This window comes from Dendropsophus ebraccatus, chromosome 3, assembly GCF_027789765.1.
Source record: "Dendropsophus ebraccatus isolate aDenEbr1 chromosome 3, aDenEbr1.pat, whole genome shotgun sequence".
Taxonomy (NCBI): Eukaryota; Metazoa; Chordata; class Amphibia; order Anura; family Hylidae; genus Dendropsophus; species Dendropsophus ebraccatus.
Genome location: NC_091456.1, coordinates 10,535,615 through 10,555,401, shown reverse-complemented (window position 1 = coordinate 10,555,401; position 19,787 = coordinate 10,535,615). Strand labels below are relative to the sequence as shown.

Below are 19,787 nucleotides of genomic sequence, written 5' to 3'. Positions count from 1 at the left end.
CTGAATATTTCCAAACATTACCTATCCAGGCTGCAGGACTCCTCTTGCGGTCTGCTTCTCCCCGGGTCCCGCGCCCTCCAGCTTCAGAGTGGCCTGTCTCAGCTGACAGGCCGCTCAGCCAATCACTGGCCAAGACCACCGTGGCTAAGACAGGCTGATCTGAAGCTGCAGCGCGCAGGACCAGCATGAGTGGAGCCCTGCAGCATGGATAGGTATGTATACACTTTAAGCAAGGGCTGCAAGGACATCGGTAACCATGTCCATGCAGCCCTTGTTAAACTATTATTGGACCATGTAAAAGGCCCAGTAAACGAGCGCCGATCCAGCAGATCGGTGCTCAATTACAGTTATCACAGTTAATAGTTCCCTTAGTCCGAGGCTGCTGTGCGGCAATCTCAAAAATCTCTGGAGCTGGTGTAGATTTTGGCTAAGATTTATACCTTCCAGCATGAAAAGTCAGGCCTCGCCTTCTCGCCACCTTATCCTTTCACCCCATCAGACAGACAGTGTATGTAAATCAGTAAAGTCACTTTTTTTTTTTGTAGTTATGCACCAGGGTTGTGTATAGACCACATATTATTCTCTGTCTGTCTATTCCTTGACTGTCGTGTCCACCAACCAGCGTTTCTTCCCCCAAGAAAAAGAAACGAGATGACGGCTTACGGGATCATCTTACTGGCTGCGCTCGTAGCGAGGGATATTATAAGATTGATAAGAAGGACAAGTTAAAATACCTCATCAACAATCGATCGATGACTGAAGAACCTTTAAATGACACCCAGGTAGGAAACTGAAGAAGGCGCAGAGCCGACAGGCTCGGATCTAACCGTAGCAGCTGTTATGGATAGTAGGGATACACCCACCTAAGCACTGGAGCTAGAAGGTTCCTTTCTACTACAACCTGCTATAGTGTAATGCACATATGCCGTTCCCTATAGTTCATCTCACGCAGCTATCCATTTCTCTGTCCAGGGGAAAAGCATTCCAGCTCAACCTCACACGTCAACCAGAGCGGGCTCAGAGAGAAGATCAGAACAGCGTAGGCTCCTCTCCTCCTTCACAGGAAGCTGCGACAGCGATCTGCTTAAATTTAATCAACTTAAGGTATGGAAGTAATTTGTTTGCATTAGTGAAGTGTAATTTCCCTTGCTTAGTCAATGGATAACCAATCACAGCTCAGCTTTCATTTTAGCAGGGCTCATGACTATTTAAAAGCACAGGTCCTAGTGCAGACCCGAGTTTGCGGCATGGATCGCTATCTTCTATGTAGTGGTCTGTGAAGCGTGGCGCACTACTGTTGCACAGTAGTGTAGTCCGCAGTCACGGGTTGCACTATGGACGTGTGGATGAGGCCTGAGGATGTTTCAGGTTTATAACCAATGACTTGGAGTATCTGGAACATAGCTGCACCAGTCAGTAATAGTCCATCCTAGTGGGAGGTTAGTTCCAGCACCTGGACGTACTATTACTGACCACCTCACTGTTTACACCAGGGATGGGGAACCTTCGCCCCTCCAGCTGTTGCAAAACTACAAACTACAAAACTGAACTGGTTCCTAAAAAATTTGTTTGAAATTTTTACGAAAATTGTGAAAATTGCTGCTAAACATTTACGGCCTCTAACATCCTAAAAAAGTAAAAGTATGTTCGCCAAATGCTGCCACTATAAAGTAGACATGTTGTTATAGATAGGAATTAATAAATTATGTAGTATTCCTATCTTCCTTATTGGGAGCGACTTTGGAATTTTCAGAAATGCTAGTTTTTCAGAAAAAAATTCTAAAGGTATCAACCCAAATTTACCACTAACATAAAGTAGAATGTCATGAAAAAAACTCTTTGAATCACAAGGATTGGTAAAAGCGTTCCAAAGTTATTAATACACAAAGTCACATACGTCATATTTTAAAAAATTTGGCCATGTCATAAACCGCAAAACTGTCCTAGTGCGGACCAATTCTCCGTTGTCTTTGACGCTAGAAATATGCACCATAATTTGGCTCATTTTGGAGGACAGTGTCACATTTAGGCCTTGTTTCGCTTTCAACAAAACCACATCTACTTTTCACCAAGCAACCCCCACATCCCCCCTCTGTTTCTCGTGCGTCTTATTGGGGGACACAGCAGATGGTATTTGTGTCCCCCAATGAAGACTACGAGAAAGAGATTTTACGGTGAGTAAAAAATCCTTTTTCACCTCAAAAACACCTAAAAAAAAAATGGCAGCCAGCTTTTTGGTGCACAAGGTTTTATCTCTCTCTGGGGGTATTCTTCACTCAGAAGTAATGTCTGCTAGGGGGGAGGGGGAGAATTCTGTATCTCCGTTATAGGGCATGACATGGAGTATTGATATTTTCTATTCAGATAGACAAAAAATAAAAACTTTTAAAACTCTATTTTGCTACTTTTAGTTCCGCAAGAAAAAGATCCGCTTCTGCAAGAGCCATATTCACGACTGGGGCCTTTTTGCCATGGAGCCGATTGCTGCGGATGAGATGGTCATTGAATATGTGGGGCAAAATATTCGTCAGGTAAGATAAAGCTACCCCTCAGGTCTAAGGTAATTTTTTTAAAAAAAAATAATAATGATTTTTCTCCTTTTCTTGTCAGGTCATTGCTGATATGAGGGAAAAGCGATACGAGGATGAAGGGATCGGGAGCAGCTACATGTTCAGAGTGGATCATGACACCATTATTGATGCCACAAAATGTGGGAATTTTGCCCGGTTTATTAATCATAGTTGTAATGTAAGTTGTTTTCGCTCTTTTTCTTGTCGTTTTATTTTTATCCTAGTTGGAGCCATTAACATTCTGCATCAGGTTAATAATTCAGGTTTTGGCCATAAATAGGATATTTGGGATTTAATATTCTATTTGCTGCTACTTCTAGAAGCTGGTGAGAACTTCCTATAGCAACCAATCAGAGCCCTGCTATCATAGGAAACTATCAGCAGGCTAGATGAATCGAACCTGCTGATATGTCCCTATTGCGCATGGGGCGCTGAGGATAAAAGTAAGTCTCTTACCTTCATCCTCTGCGCCGTTTCCATCCAGTTTGTAGTTTAATTCTGCATCTAGTTAGGCCATTTGGACCACTGGTGGCTGGGCCGATCCAGCTAGCCAACTCACTGGTCATCATTAGAAGGGGCAGATCGGTGCTCAGTGGGCTGTAGCCCTGTTCCCAGTCCTTACTAGACACGGGATTAAACTAAAAACTGTACAGAAACCAGAGAATGAATAAAGTCGCGGGTCATGCCCTGAACTGCAGCTCCATTCAATAAAAAGCATCTGAGGCACCGACCAAGAGTTCCCCAGGGGAACACAGAGGTCGGATTGGGGACAGGTAAGCTTAAATTGGAAAACTTTTTTTAGCTGCTGGTTATAGAAATCCCAGCCTGTAAAGGTATATGCACACAGAGTATTTCTCACGGAAAACTCTGCGCGGAATACGCCGCTGGCTCCCACTTCCGCCTCTCACATATGCTTTATTCTATGCTCTGGTGGATTCTGTCAGCTGCCCAAAGAATTGACACGTTAATTCTTTGGGCGGACTGCAGAATCTGCCTGACCATAGAATGGAGTCTATGGAGCCGGTGGAGAGGGAAGCGGGAGTGCGTGGGGACGAGTGGCGGAGGATTCCGCATGGAGTTTTCCGCGAGAATTACTCTGTATGCATATACCCTTAGGGCCCTATTCCACCAGACGATTATCGTTCAGATTATCATTAAATTGTTCGAATATAAACTATAATCGTTCGGTTTAAATGCAGTTAACGATTATCGACCGAACGAGAAATCGTTGATCGCTTTATAAGACCTGGACCTATTTTTATCTATGCTCGTTCGCATTGAATAAGACGTCCCGTCGTTCGCAGTAGATACGAACGTAATAGCGTAGAAAAAACGATCGCAAATACGATCATAAGTAACGATTATTGTTCCATGGAAATGAGTGAACGTTTTCAGGTTTTTGGCAATAGCGCTCGTTTGAGATCGTTAATCGTTAACGATTATGCGAACGATAATCGTCCGGTGGAATAGGGCCCTTAGGAAGCATACAGTTCTGGGGGCTGTGTTCTTTCTATGCCTGTACTGTATAAATGTTTATTGGTTACGCTTTTTTTTTTTTTTTTCCCCTCCAGCCCAATTGCTACGCAAAGGTCATCACTGTGGAGTCTCAGAAGAAGATCGTCATCTACTCCAAACAATACATCAACGTCAACGAAGAGATCACGTACGATTACAAGTTCCCTATAGAGGACGTCAAGATACCGTGTCTTTGCGGAGCAGAGAACTGTAGAGGGACGTTGAATTAAATGTCCCTCCTTATGTCATTGCACCTTTTCAGCCATAGCGGACTGCAAGTAACAGGTGTAAGTTGCACTTTTGCCAAAAAAAAAAAAAAAAAAAAGGAAAAAAAAAACAAACAAAAATCAACGATTTCGCACTTCTCTCGGGCTTCTAAACAAAAGGGGCACATGTACATTAAGACATTTGCTTCAGATTGTAAAGACCCTGGTGCTTTTTTTTTTTTTTTTTGTCTTTTCATCCTGAAAATTGAAAAAAAAAAAGGTGATTACCACTTAGAGAACGAGAATGGAAAACAAAGAAATGCGATCGCAGCCATTTTCTCCCGACTAATATTAACCTAGCGGAGGTGAATAATCCGGTACCTTCTTTTTATGCCATAATGCTGCTAGTTTCCTTTATCAGACGCTCATCAGAATCATGAAGAGGTAATGCTGTAATGGTATCCATTGGAAATAGATGTTACCCTTTGGCTTTCAGAAAGGGAATCCCCCACCCCATCCCCCCTCCCCCACCCGTTTTATACATGAACACTCTTCTGTTGTCAGATAAGCTTATTGCTCTGTATGATATTTTTCCTTTTTTATTTATTTCGCGTTTCTTGCTCTTTTTTTCCCTCTTCTTCTGGCTTTTTTAGTGAAATGTAACAAAAGTCCAAGATGGACGGCAAAGAGTGGGAGGTGATCATGTACTTGCCGTTTGGATATTGTCCATTATTTATTCATCGCCGTCATTTGGAAGAAGCATTGAGCCGCCATAGCAGAAGATAAGTTGCCTATTATAGGGACTTATGCCAAGGCTTATGGTAGAGCATAAGATGTCTGTGGCTTTTTAAAAGTTTTTTTTCCATTGCTTTATTTTGATAATCAATGCATTATGATTATTCAAAATCAGGGGCGGCAGACTCAGGCCCTCCGGCTGTTGTAAAACTACAATTCCCATCATGTCTGGAAAGCTAAAGCTTTGGCTGTCCAGGCATGATGGGAATTGTAGTTTTGCCTGAGTTTGACTCCTGTTCTCCAGATCATGATTCCAATGCCCATGTGTATGAATGAGAACTCTGCCACGTTGGAAGGCATATAAAATCTGGGACTTGCTTAGCGCTACTGTGTTAATATTTAGCATAGGTAATGAAAAAAAAAAGTCCCAGTTTTTAGCCACAAATTATGGTGTTTTACCGACAGCCGTAACAACGATTCAATTGGTGATATCACTAACAGGGCCGTACTGATGGTGGTTTATAGTAAATACATGGATTCTCATTGAAATAATTCAGGAACATCTTTCCTTAGGACTCTGTCGCTCCATTCTCTGTCGCACTTATCAGCTGCTGTAGGTCCTGCAGGAAGTGGTGTACTCTCTCAAGTCTGACACAGTGCTTTCTGCTGCCACCTCTGTCCATGTCAGGAACTGTCCAGAGCAGGAGAGGTTTTCTATGGGGATTTTCTGCTGCTCTGGGCAGTTCCTGACATGGACAGAGGTGGCAGCAGAGAGCACTGTGCCAGACTGGAGAGAATACACCACTTCCTGCGGGGCATACAGCAGCTAATAAGTACTAGAAGACTGGACATTCTTTAATAAAAGTCATATACAAATCTCTGGCACCAGTTGATTTGAAAGAAAACATTTTTGTTGTACTACCCCTTTAATAACAGAGGATTAGTGCAATGCAGGGTGCAAGGACTGATGTCTTGTGTCATGAGGATTATCAATGTCGGGATGCGAAATAACGCTAATGTACAGAAACTTTAGAGCTGCCCAGTTCTGTCACTTTAAAGCTGGGATTACAGTCTTTGGGGTTTATATATTCACTCTGTGGGTTTACGTCCCTGCAGCGTCTTTGCTTCAGCGTTATTCTCCAATTATTTAGGGATCTACTACCACTAAACAGAGGAGACGGCAGGCGATTGGCTGACATAGGCAGCGACCTTTCACAAATCTGTTCTTCCTTCTAAAGCAGGGATGAGGAACCTTGGCCCTCCAGCTGTTGCAGAACTACAATTCCCATCATGCCTGGACAGCCAAAGCTTTAGCTGATGGGAGTTGTAGTTTTGCAACAGCTGGAGGGCTGCAGGTTCCCCATCCCTGGTGTAAAGCTTTGATGTTAATGGCATTTATGAAGTATTAGCTAATATTTTATTTGGGCATTTCCGTACTCATTTGGCGCCATGCGATTCCCTTCAGCTGCGTTCCTGCACATGGGTATTGTTGTATGGCGTACATATCCGATGAGGTCATAGGTCACTATGGGGGCATCTCTTCCCTTCTCTGGGCTGGGATTCCCTAGACGTGTAGACATCTGCTTTGTGTTGCCACCTGTATTGTTGTTAATCTGAACCAATGATCCAACGCTCTTATTTTCAGATGCTTCCATGATATATTAGCGCTTTGCTTCTAACTAGAATATTTATTTTTTTGCAAAGCGAAGGTGTTTAGTAAAGTTAAGACTTGGGGAGAAAACGCACAATCCGGTTGCGTCGCTATTGGTCATATGGCGTAAATACGTCGGAAATGCTTCTGTGCTAACCTTTTGGATTTTTTTTTTTTTTTTTTAATGCTTTCCAGTTTCTGCAATTACATGCTAATTGTTAAAGGGGAACTCCCAGCAAAATCCTTTGATGTCAGAAAGTTATACAGATTTGTAATTTATTTCTATTTAAATATCTCAAGTCTTCCATTACTTATCAGCTGCTGTATGTCCTGCAGGAAGTGGTGTATACTTTCCAGTCTGACACAGTGCTCTCTACTGCCACCTCTGTCCATGTCAGGAACTGTCCAGAGCTGGAGAGGTTTCTATGGGGATTTTCTGCTGCTCTGGACAGTTCCTGACATGGACAGAGGTGGCAGCAGAGAGCACTGTGTCAGACTGGAAAGAATACACCACATACAGCAGCTAATAAGTATGGGAAGACTGAAGATTTTTAAATAGAAGTAAATTACAAATCTATATAACTTTCTGACACCAAAGGATTTGAAAAAAAAAAACATTTTTCCCCTTTAAATAGCAAAAACTGGCAAGTATTATATAACATTCAGCAGCGAATTGTTGATGGCGACGCACCAAATTGCGTGTTTTCACCCTAATGGCGCTTCGAGGTGTTATAACAGTGCTAGAATATTGAATGTAACCATGCTCACAGTTTTCGCCCCCCAGCACGCTAACATCAGGTCCTCCGCTTCCCCTTTCACCCCACATGATCATGAGGCGTCCTCCATCACTTCAGGCTGAGATTTTCGTCTTCCAGAATCGTGCAGTTGAGTAACAACTACACGATATAAGTTATTACCAGTATATTGCATATGTCAGTATTCACAAAGTAAGAAGCGTGTAGGTATTTGTTATTAACCCCCAGAACCCAGGGCCGGTCCAATATAAAGACGAAAGTCATCCGATATAGGAACAGTATGTACTTCTAAGATGTCTGCTGGCCGTACATAGGGGGAGATTTATCCAACATGGTGTAAAGTGAAACTGTCTCAGTCACCCCTAGCAACCAATCAGATTCCACCTTTCATTTTCCAAAGACTCTGTGAGGAATGAAAGGTGGAATCTGATTGGTTGCCGGGGGCGACTGAGCCAGTTTCACTTTACACCATGTTGGATAAATCTCCCCTATACTGTGTACCATCAGTCACTGACTCTGTACTTGAAGTTGACCTATCAGCAGTTACTATTACCAGTAACGCAGCCTTATTACATGAATGCTATCCATTCACATGAGATTATCCGTGCTGGATCTTCACAGGCGATCCTCCTTCATTCACACATTGCAGGTGAATCTGATGTGCAGTAGTTTTAATACATGCACCCCCCTCATAACATTTATATGTTCAGCAAAATAAAATTCTTTCAAATCAGCTGGTGCCAGAAAGTGCCAGAGATTTTGTAATTTACTTCTATTATTAAAAAAAAAAAAAAATCTCCAGTCTTCCTACAGGACATACAGCAGCTGATAAGTACTGGAAGTGGTGTGTTCTCTCCAGTCTGACACAGTGCTCTCTGCTGCCACCTCTGGCCATGTCAGGAACTGTCCAGAACAAAAAAAAAACCTCTCCTGCTCTGGACAGTTCCTGACATGGACAGAGGTGGCAGCAGAGAGCACTGTGTCAGATTGGAAAGAATACACCACTCCCTGCAGGACGTACAGCAGCTGATAAGTACTGGAAGACTGGAGATTTTTTAATAGAAGTAAATTACAAATCTCTGACACTGTCTGGCATCAGTTGATTTAAAAGAAAAAATTGTGAACAACCCCTTTAACCATTTCTTTAACACTTGTGATAGGTCAACTTTAATACAGGATTACACACTAATAGTCAGCGATTATTCTCCATGGATTTAGGCACCAGACATCAGTTGCAATTCATCCTCCTTCCCCTGATTTATTTGTACAATAATCCGGCTCCTGCCGCTGGCTGGGATGGGGGGGAGCGCCGGGCGTCACTGCTGCCAAGCCGCTTTTCCCTTTCTGTGCTATCGGCACGCTGCCAATCAGGATTTGAAGCGGTGAGAGGCTGGTGTTAGGGATACGCTGCCTAATAATGGTGGCCAGAGATTTCTCTGGATTAGAAAAGCCACTTAAAAAAAAAACAAAAAAACAAAAAAAAAACACCATTAATAATGTTGTAATACAAGTATTACCAGGACACCTAATTGGTTTAAATGGGAACCATGTAATTCTGCATTTCCCCTGTAGGGGCACTTCCCGTTAGCCAGGCAGCCGATCATAGTGGCTCCCAACCTGTAATTTGTCATAACACAATACCGCTGCATTAGCCGTATTACTGTAAAACTAAATCTGCAAAACATAAGACCATTAAAGACTAAAAAGGGTTGGTCCACCAAATCAGTGTATGCCCTATGGTGGCTGTTATAGAGAAAGAAGGGATGGGTGGTTTTATGTAACAGCCACTTTAAAGTCATTTTGTTTCAAATCAACCAGTGCCAGAGGTGTTTTCCAGTACTTGTCAGCTGCTGTATGTTCTGCAGGAACTGGTGTATTCTCTCCAGTCTGACACAGTGCTCTCTGCTGCCACCTCTGTCCATGTCAGGAACTGTCCAGAGCAGTAGCAAATCCCCATAGAAACCCTCTACTGCTCTGGACAGTTCCTGACATGGACAGAGGTGGCAGCAGAGAGCACTGTGTCAGACTGGAAAGTATACATCACTTTCTGCAGGACATACAGCAGCTGGTATGTACTGGAAGACTGGAGAATTTTTTTAATAGAAGTAAATTACAAATTTCTGGCACCAGTTTTTTTTAAATAATTTATTTTTGTTAACCCCAGTTGAAATGCATATAAGGTAGGCAGCTATTTTTTTTTTATTTTTTTTTTAGGCCTAGACAAAATACTATTCTTTTCCTGCATATTCTAAATGACCTTCTAATGCTTTTAGATAAGACCGGTCTCATTTTTCAGACGCTAAGGAAAAGATAGCCGACCTCTTATTTTCAATTCGGTGAATCCATTTTAGCTTTCAGAGGTAAATGTGAATGTTCAGTTTGTACCATAGAGAATTGTAAATTTAAGAACCGTAAGTGTTTGTGTCCTGTATATAATTTACCAGCTCCCCCCCCCCCCCCTTCCTGCTATTTTTTTTTTTTTTTAAATGGGTAAATGCACTGGCCTCACCATCCAGGTCTCTCTTCACAGTGTGATATTTCTATACAACCGCTTAGATTCTCTTCCATTCTGCTTGTTCTACACAAGGCAGCTGTTCACCAGAGGCGGGGGAGAGAAGGGGAAAAAAAAAAAAAAAAATTGTAACTTTTTTTTTTTTTTTTTTGAAAGTTTAACAAAACAGCACTACTGTTGAAACGGTTTTTGAATACTTTGCAGGGATAGCGTCAGTGCATTTGTAAGAAGACAAAGGAAAATCTCTATGTGCTTGTGTATATAGCTATATATAAATGAAGAAAAAAGGTTTTCAGTGTACTCAGAAGCTGCGTATCCTGTACAAGGTTTCACACAAAATCTCGAAACATTTGTTTCTTGTAGAAACAAGTTGAATTTGGTTTTCTCTCTTTTTTTTGTGTTTTTGTTGTTTGTTTTTTTTGCTTATTTCCTTTGTATTCGAAACAAGTTTGTAAATAATAAGTGAATATTGTAATTTTTTGGATTTTTTTTTTTTTTCTTTCGGAGTCGCAGCTCGGTGCGGAAGGATTTCTCTTCAATATGTCGGACTTCATCCTGATTGGGGGGGGAATGCCGGCGAGGTTCCGCCATATTGAAAAGGGATCTGGAGCGAGCGGCGTTGTATATTGGAGTGAACAAGTAGCAGATTTTAGCTTGTGTCAAGCTTTATATAACATGTACATTCTGTATAAATATTTTTTGTCGAGCTAGATTTAATTTAGAAGCACTAACAAATTGGAGGAAATGGAGACTACCCCCCCCCCCCACTAGAATCATTGTGTATTTATTACAAGTGGACAAACAACATAGTAACTATAAACCGTATGTATTAACTCTTTTGCAGCCAGAAGCCTTTGCAGAGCAATAAGCTTCTTGTTGCAAAAGTGTTGACACCCCACCTGCCCCGCTCAGCTCAGAGAGGTTTAACTCTTAAACTGCCAGGAGCCAAGGGCAAAAACATCTGCAAAGCAATTCCAGCAGTCGCGACGACAAAACCAACTGGATTTTTCAATATTTCATAAATATATTTTTGTTTCATTTGTCAGATAAATATTTGCCATTCTAGTATTTGTTAAAATAATGAAAAAAAAACACTATAAGGAATATTTTAAAGGGGTTGTTAAAAATAAATAAATAAATGAATTTAATGGCACACTGCTGAAAGTTTCATGGGATTATTTTGTATATAAGGATATTTTTTAATTCACAAAAGTCTAAGGAAAACAAAAAAAAAAAAATGGAAAAAATAAATAAAATAAATAAATCAACCAGAAGCCAAGTGAAAGGTTTTGCAATAAGAGAACTTATTTTTTCATTAGCTCCATTAGCTTTTGTTTTCAGATCTCTGCTACAGAGATTTTGCGGGTTCAATATAATTATTTTTTAAGAATCTTCTACATTTAGGGATTTTTTTTGTGCATATGAAAACTGCCTTGGATATGTACTTTTGTTTTTTGAAGAAAGTGTTTTTTGTGGGTGTGTCTTGCCTGTATATATTTGTTCATATTTTTGTGAATTCAATACTCTGTACCATTGTATTATAGTAACTTTTATAAAGCAAACCATAAATATACTCACTTTTCTTACAGAAAACTAAAGTCTTTGTATCATTTCTTGCGTACAGCTTTCCTGTGAGATGCATTAATATAGTGTAAGACCAAGAAACCATCTAAAAGTATATAAGGAGTCTAAATTCAATGCAGTGACCCAGAGATACATAAAAGATGAAGTCCTCTATACATAAGGAAAGACTTGGTCCTGGTCATAGAGAGACCAGAGTAAATACTGAAGGTACCTATAAGATGAATTGCACGAGGCAGAGACCTATCCGGATGAGAGAGAGGAAGAGAAGCAAGTTGTCGGCATAAAGCCCGTCTCTATCATTGCCTTCAGTGTATGGTATTCCGGCATAGATGTGATCAACTCTAAGCACAGCAGCCAGTGGCTCCATAGCCAGAATACATGAGAGGGGTCCGCGACCCAGGGGAAAGGAGGAAGAGGTTTGCCCATTTAAACCTATTGCTGCAGTCAGATGTAAGAAAGTCTTTTAGACGGCACCTCTGTGTTAATGGGTGGTGCTCGCAGTAAGAAAAAATCCCAGCAATATTGTAAAAGTTCAATCTCGGCACTCACCATAAATGCTTCACAATTTTTATTGCAGAAAAAAGTCAATCACAAAATACAACAGGATGTTTCGGCGTGAAGCCTAGACAGTTGAGAAAGGCTAGACACGGAGGTTCCTGTTGCATTTTGCGATGGACTTTTTTCTTCAATAAAAATTATGAAGCATTTATGGTGAGTGCCGAGATTGAATTTTTACAATATTGTCAGATTTTTATATAACAGGGCAATTTAGGCTATAAAATTTGGTTCAAAGTTGAATTTGGTAAGTACAGACAGTAAGAATGGATAGGGTACTATTACACAGAACATTAATCGGACGATTTATCGTTCTGTGTAATAAAGATAACGATCAGCCGATTATCGTTGTCATTGGCTGATTGTTGATATAGGTTCTGACCTATAATTGTCGGCCACCGACCGCGCATCGCTACGTGTAATAGCTGTGCGCGGCCGGCGACTGACTATATACATTACCTGTCCAGGTTGCAGGGCTCCTCTTCCTCTGTGCCTCTCCCCGGGTCCGTGCGCTCCAGCTTCAGAGTGGCCTGTGTCAGCTGACAGGCCGCTCTGCCAATCACTGGCCGGGACCGCTGCGGTCAGTGATTGGCTGAATGGCCTGTCAGCTGAGACAGGCCACTCTGAAGCTGGAGCGCACGGACCCAGGGAGGAACACAGAGGAAGAGGAGCCCTGCAACCTGGACAGGTAATGTATAGCGCTTAAACAAGGGCTGCTAAGACATCGGTAACGGCCCAGTAAACGAGCGCGGATCTAGCAGAAAGGCGCTCGTTTACATTTATTATCGGCCCGTCTAATAGTACCCATACTCTCTTGGATGAGCAAGCAGACTACTGGACTGATAACCCAGTTTGAAATGCCTTTAATTTCCATTTAGCAGGAATATGTTAATTTATACCTGAAATATTAAAGGGGTTATCCAGGCTAAGAAAAATATGGCCAATTTCTTCCGGAAACAGCACCACTCTTGGCTCCAGTTTGGATGGAGTTCTGCAACTCTGTTCCATTGAAGTGAATGAAGATTAATTGCGAAACAATAACTAAAGTGGAGAACGAGCCGTGCTGTTCCTGGAAGAAAGCTGATTATCTGACAGATTATCTGCCAAAGATTTGAAGCCAAAGCCAGAAACAGACTATAAACAGAGATCAGGTCATAAAGGAAAGACTGAGATTTCTCCTCTTTTTAAATCAATTTCTGGCTTTGGCTTCAAATCTTTGGAAGATAATCTTTCTGTGTAAATGGACCCTAATTTACAGAATGGTTAATAACAATCTGGGGAGGGGACCTCCACTGATTAAAAAAAAAAACAACGTTTTATCGAGAAATGATGGACATTCCAGGGGTAATTTTGTTCTTGGCTTTGGTGAGTATCCTAGCAATGAACCCCCCACCAATCAGCTTGTTTTGCCATGTCCTTTGTGTAGGGGATAACGACTTTATTAAGGTCCAAGTTAGCAGTCAGGATGTCAGTCTATTTTAAATGGAACATTGCACTGGGTGCTCACTCATGAAAATATAAGCAGTCCTATGTAATACTTCATATGGTAGAATAAGTTTATTCTTTATACAGGAATATTCTTTTTTTAGGGCGCCTTAACATGTACCTGATTCACAGCGGATTTCACGCTGCAAATTTGCTGCGAAATCTGCTGCAAATCCATGTATTGTGAAGTTGAATGGGGTTACATACCCGCAGCGGATATGTAACCTGGCCCCTTTAACCCCCCGCAGCCCGGAGCATACATTTCCTGCTCGGCGCCACGGCTGCATGTGAGGCTCCCGTCTGTCCCCATCAGCCAATCAGGGTACAGGGTTAAAGGTTACATATCCGCAGCCGAGTGAAAGTTTCACTGAAGGTATGTAACCCCATTAAATTTCACACTACATGGTTTCGCAGCGGATTTTGCTGCAAACTCGCAGCGTGAAATCTGTTGCGTATCCAGTGCTTGTGAAGCTACCCTTAGGGGTATAGTTTAAGGTAGGTTTTTCATCCTTTCGTTTTATTACCACCCCTTGCTTTAATGGAAATAACAAATGTGCAAGCTTGGATTTGTGGTCCTTCATGGCAACCAACATAAACATACCATGTTATTCTGAAAATAAGACAGTGTCTTATATTTATTTTTGCTCCTAAAAATGCGCTAGGAATTATTTTCAGGGGATGTCTTATTTTTCCATGAAGAATTATTCACATTAATTGTTGGGGAAAAACAAAACATTTATTATATGCTGTACAGTCTGGAGATGGTAACAATCTCCCACAGCAGTTTCTGGACCACTTGCACTGCAGCTTCCAGCCACCAGAGGGAACTCACCACAGCACACTCGTACAGCACAGCAGGGACAGTGTACGGGATAACAGCAGACTGTGTGCAGCTCTACATCTGGCGGTAGGGGACAGGGCTCTTGATGCCTTGTCTGCACATTTACAAGTGATGACTGCTAAAAAAGGAACATTGGGGTTTGAGTGTCTTCATGTCCTGCATGCAGCTGCTTTGCAATGGATGGTGAAGGTAGGGGATGATGGCAGTGGGCTGGAAAAAAAAATCACAGCTGCATGCCCTGGTGTTCTGTTTGACAGGCATGCTTCCAAGCAAAAAATATATTTTGCAATTCAGCAAAACCTCTCCTAGGTCTTATTTTCAGGGGACATCTTATTTTTGGGGAAACTGTATATAGCTGGAGTACAAGGGTCCTTTTATACAGACAGGTGGCTGCCCCATACAAGTCTTGATCTAGCAGATCACCAGTCGGTAACAAGACCCTTTAGGCACAGGGAGATGTATGGCCAACAATTTTTAGGTCGGCACAATCCCAGCCAATTAATCAGCATTTGCTTGTTTGTCCTGTATAGAAGGCGCAGCCATCAGTGGACAGTTACTTACCAAATCAGGGTGGGATAGAGCCGGGTCTGAGGCATGGAGAGATGTTGGACTACTTTGGCCATCCTTTTAGGCTTAGTCCACTATGCATCTAAGCGGCTGTTACGGTTATGACTCTGCCCTGAAGTACATTGCTTCACTTACCATTTTTCCATTTTTCAGGATTTAACAGAATGTAAAACATCAGGTTTCTAATTATTATTTTTTTTTTTTTTAAATTCTCCATTTTATTCTTTTTCCAATTTATATAACAAAAAAAATATGCAGCAACATGTTGCACTCATAGGTGCACTGACACATAATCATATCAACAGGATATAGCCATGAGTACAGCAGTAGTCAGAAATAAAACTCAAACTAAGCAAACACCAAGGCGATCCGCAGCTCCCGGTGGGTGGGTGGGCATAACATAAGCCAATTAGGGAGTGAGCTAACGCTCAAACAGCAATCGAAGAAGAAGAAGAAATAATAAAAATGAAAAAGGGGAGGGAGGGGGGGAGTGCCGAGAAGAGGGGACCGAGAAGCTAAGAGAAGGAGGGATAGGGAAAACACGAGGAAGAGGGGGGAGTGGAGGGGACCATTTCTCACTGACTCAAGAGGGACCGAAATTCAGCTGATTCGGCAAATTGTTCCCAGTGGAACCACGTCCGGAAAAAGCGAGAATTGCATCCCTGTAATTGCGCAGTGAGGTCCTCCATGCGTTTGACCTCTTCTACTTTACGGAGCCACATGGAGATACTCGGGGGTTCGAGTTGACGCCACAGCAGCGGGATACAGGCACGGGCAGCGTTGACCAGGTGACGGAGGACAGAGCGGCGGTAAGACTTCAGAGGGATCTCCGACAGATGCAGGAGGAAAAGTGATGGGGAGAAAGGAAGCTGATAGTCAGTGAAAGTAGAGGAAATGCGCCATACTTCCCTCCAAAAAGGTACCAGCTTAGGACAGCTCCAAAAGGTATGGAGAAGGGACCCTTCCCCACCGCAGTTCCTCCAGCAGAGTGGGGAGACCTCTGGAAAAATCCGATTGAGTCGGGTAGGTACACGATACCAACGGGAAAGCAGTTTGTATCCGGCCTCTTGAAGGCGAGATGCAATGGAAGTAGAGTGTGTGCACGTGAAGATGCGTTCCACCTGCGCTGCAGAGAGCGTAATGTTGAGATCCTCTTCCCAATTGCTGAGAAAGGGCGGTGGGGGCTGTTCTGGAGGCGAACCCAACATGGCATATAGAAGGGAGAGAGTGTGGCGAAGAGGGCCAGAGTCCAGACAGAGAGATTCAAACTGAGTAGGCGACCGCGCGAAGCAAGAGGGGTCAGGAAGGGAATGAAGGAAGTGGTGTAGTTGAAGCGCCCGCCAGAACCCCAATGGTGTAGGGTCCACAAGACCGTTAAGCGAGGACAGGGACAGCCAATTCGAGCCTGAGAGGAAGAGAGAAGCCCGGAAGTTGCCCGCACGGGACCATGTGCGAAACACCGGATCTTCCATACCGGGCGGGAAGGAGGGATTGCCCAGGACCGGCAATAGAGGGGAGGGGTGTGGAGCTAAGAAACCATAGGAGAGGTGTTTTTGACATATCTTTAGCGTCGGAGCAATAGTGGGGTGTTGGGCAAGTCTACGACTGGCGTCTGGTAGCCACGGGGCCGCCAGTAAAGAAAGGGGGGACAACGCCATTTCAAGGCCTACCCAGAGTTTCGTCTGAATGTGACGATGCCAATCCACCACTCGCGAGAGGTGGGCAGCGACGTAGTAGTGGTAAAGGTTAGGAAGCCCCAAACCTCCTCTCGATTTAGGGCGATACAGGACCTCCTTTGCCAATCGGGGTTGCTTATGCGCCCAGATAAACCTAGTGAGGATCATGGAGAGTTGCCTGAAGTAAGACAGGGGCACTGCCACCGGGAGGGCCTGGAAGAGGTACAGCAAGCGAGGCAAGATGTTCATTTTAAAGATAGAGCAGCGCCCAAACCAGGAGAAAGTGCCCTTGTGCCACCGCAGCAAGTCTAATTCAATGCGTTTCAGCATGGGAAGGAAGTTCGTTTTAAAGATATCGGAGGCGGAAGGCGTCAGTTGGACCCCTAGGTATGTTAGGGAAGAGCGCGACCACCGAAAAGGGAAGGCGGCCTCCAGGGCAGCCACTGTGGAGGAAGGGAGGGAGAGATTGAGCGCCTCGGATTTTTGCAGGTTGATCTTGTAGTTGGAGAGAGATTGGTACCGCGAGAGCTCCGAGAGAAGATTAGGGAGGGACACAGAGGGACAGGATAGAAAGAAAAGGAGATCATCTGCATACGCCGCTACCTTATGTTCCACTTGTCCCACACTCACCCCAGAGATATTGACATTGTTCCTGACATGTCTAAGGAAGGGTTCCAGAGTCAAGATGAAGATGAGGGGGGACAGGGGGCAGCCCTGCCGTGTGCCGTTAGAGATAGAGAACGTGGCCGAGAGAAGGCCGTTGACCGAGACCTGGGCTGAGGGGTGGGAGTATAACGAGCTTATCCACGCCAACATATGGGGACCGAGACCGATATGCTGGAGAGTGGCAAATAAGAAGGGCCAACTGACTCGGTCAAAGGCCTTCTCCGCGTCCGTAGATAAGAGCATGGACGGCAGGTCGGAGGATCGGGCATGGTGAATGAGATTTAGGGCTCGAGTAGTGTTATCCCGTGCTTCCCTCATAGGCATGAAGCCTACCTGATCCGGGTGTATAACGGGTTGAAGAAGTGGTGTCAGGCGGGCTGCCAAGATTTTAGAGAAAAACTTTAAATCTAAATTTAGGAGGGAGATGGGGCGGTAGTTTTGGCAGTGGGAGGGGTCCTTCCCCTCTTTGGGGATCACCGAGATATGAGCTCGTAGGGAGTCTGGAGGGAGTGAGGAACCAGTGGAGACGGCATTGTATGCAGAAAGGAAATGTTCCTTCAGAAGGGGGCCAAAGACTTTGTAGTAGGGCAGGGTAAACCCGTCAGGGCCAGGGGCTTCAGGTTTCTAATTATTAATATATTAGTATCAGGTAGCCAACGACGGCCAGAAAAACAACAAAAAAAGTAAATTATTTTGGTGTTGGTGTTGCTAACGTCAGCTATACGATCATTCAGCAGACAGTTGCTTCTCCCATTGCTACTACTCTGGACAGTTCCTGACATGGACAGAGGTGGCAGCAGAGAGCACTGTGTCTGACTGGAGAGAATACACCATTTCCTGCAGGGCATACAGCAGCTAATAAGTACTGGAAGACTGAAAATGTTTTAATAGAAATAAATTACAAAATCTAAAATGTAAATTACTTCTATTTAAAAAAAAAAATCTCCAGTCTTCCAGTACTTATCAGCTGCTGTATATCCTGCAGGAAGTGGTGTATTCTTTCCATTCTGACACAGTGCTCTCTGCTGCCACCTCTGTCCATGTCAGGAACTGTCCAGAGCAGGAGAGGTTTTCTATGGGAATTTACTGCTACTCTGGACAGTTCCTGACATGGACAGAGGTGGCAGAAGAAAGCACCAGTTGATTTAAAAACTTTTTTTTTTCTTTCTCCAGAGTACGTTTTTTATCCAGAGTTAGGAAAACATGGCCACTTTCTTCCAGAGACAGCACCGCTCTTGTCTCCAGTTTGGGTGCAGGTTTTGCAACTCCATTCCACTGAAGTTAATGGAGCTTAACTGCAAACCGCACCTGAACTGAAGACAAGAGTCATGTTGTCTCCAGAAGAAAGTGGCCATGTTTTTTACCATAGGATAACCCCTTTAAGGTGTCCACCATACATCTTAAACCAGTGTCGGCAGGGCTAGCTAACTATCCAGTGTATATGGGGATGTCCTGGCTTTCCCCTAAAGGCAGATGTTGGGGTATAGAAGGCTCAGGCATGGTGCATTTCAATAAGCCCAATCCTTCTGTTCCCAAACTGGATACCCCACTATCAGAGGTGTGTGACACTGGTGTATTTCCCTTTGTCTACTAAAAAACACATGCTTGTGTATAGGAGAGGCTATCAGGAATAATTTTAGCATTTTTGTTTTAATTTGCTTGTGCTGATTATGGGTGTTGGACCAATCTGTAATACAAGACACTAATAACTGTGGGTGTATACAGACACATAGCCCAATAGTGATATAAACATCTCTATACTTAGCATAAAGGGATACATGTACAATATGAGATTTAATTCATGCGATGCCTATGAAAATGCCTTGTAAGAACAGTTAATAGACTGTGTGTAAATTGCATCCTAGATGGAACATTAAAGGGGTACTCCGGTGAAAATCTTTTTCTTTCGAATCAACTGGTCTCAGAAAGTTATATAAATTTGTAATAATTCTTTTTAAAAATCTCCAGTCTTCCAGTACTTATCATCTGCTGTATGTCCTGCAGGAAGTGGTGTACTCTTTCCAGTCTGACACAGTGCTATCTGCTGCCCCCTCTGTTCATCTCAGGAACTGTCCAGAGCAGGAGAGGTTTTCTATGGGGATTTTCTCCTGCTCTGGACAGTTCCTGACATGGACAGAGGTGGCAGCAGAGAGCAATATGTCTGACTGAAAAGAATACACCACTTCCTGCAGGACATACAGCAGCTGATAAGTACTGGAAGACTGGAGATTTTTAAATAGATGTAAATTACAAATCTTTATAACTTTCTGAAATCAGTTGATTTAAAAGAAAAAGATTTTTTTGCTAGAGTGCCCCTTTAAAGGGTTTATCCAGCATTGAGAAAACATGGCCACTCTCTTCCAAAGACGGCGCCACTCTTGTCTCCAGTTCAGGGGTGGTTTGCAATCAACACGTAAAGTGGAGACAAAAGTGGTGCCAGAAAAGGCCCACATGAACAATCCAGCCTTG

General features: G+C 43.2%; 1 protein-coding gene across 3 annotated transcripts in view; it reads left to right on the top strand.

The window, feature by feature from the left end:
* Positions 1-5,648, top strand: part of SETD1B (SET domain containing 1B, histone lysine methyltransferase) — a 48,591-nt gene extending 42,943 nt beyond the window's left edge. For 2 of the 3 annotated variants that reach the window (XM_069960888.1, XM_069960887.1), the window contains exons 14-18: positions 616-782; positions 973-1,104; positions 2,412-2,531; positions 2,611-2,748; positions 4,142-5,648. In XM_069960888.1, coding sequence (XP_069816989.1) covers positions 616-782; positions 973-1,104; positions 2,412-2,531; positions 2,611-2,748; positions 4,142-4,315 — 731 coding nt within the window. In that variant the 3' untranslated portion in view covers positions 4,316-5,648. The remainder of the gene's footprint in view (positions 1-615; positions 783-972; positions 1,105-2,411; positions 2,532-2,610; positions 2,749-4,141) is intronic. The other variant, XR_011362081.1, reaches the window with a different exon arrangement.
* The last annotated feature ends 14,139 nt before the right edge of the window (positions 5,649-19,787 follow it).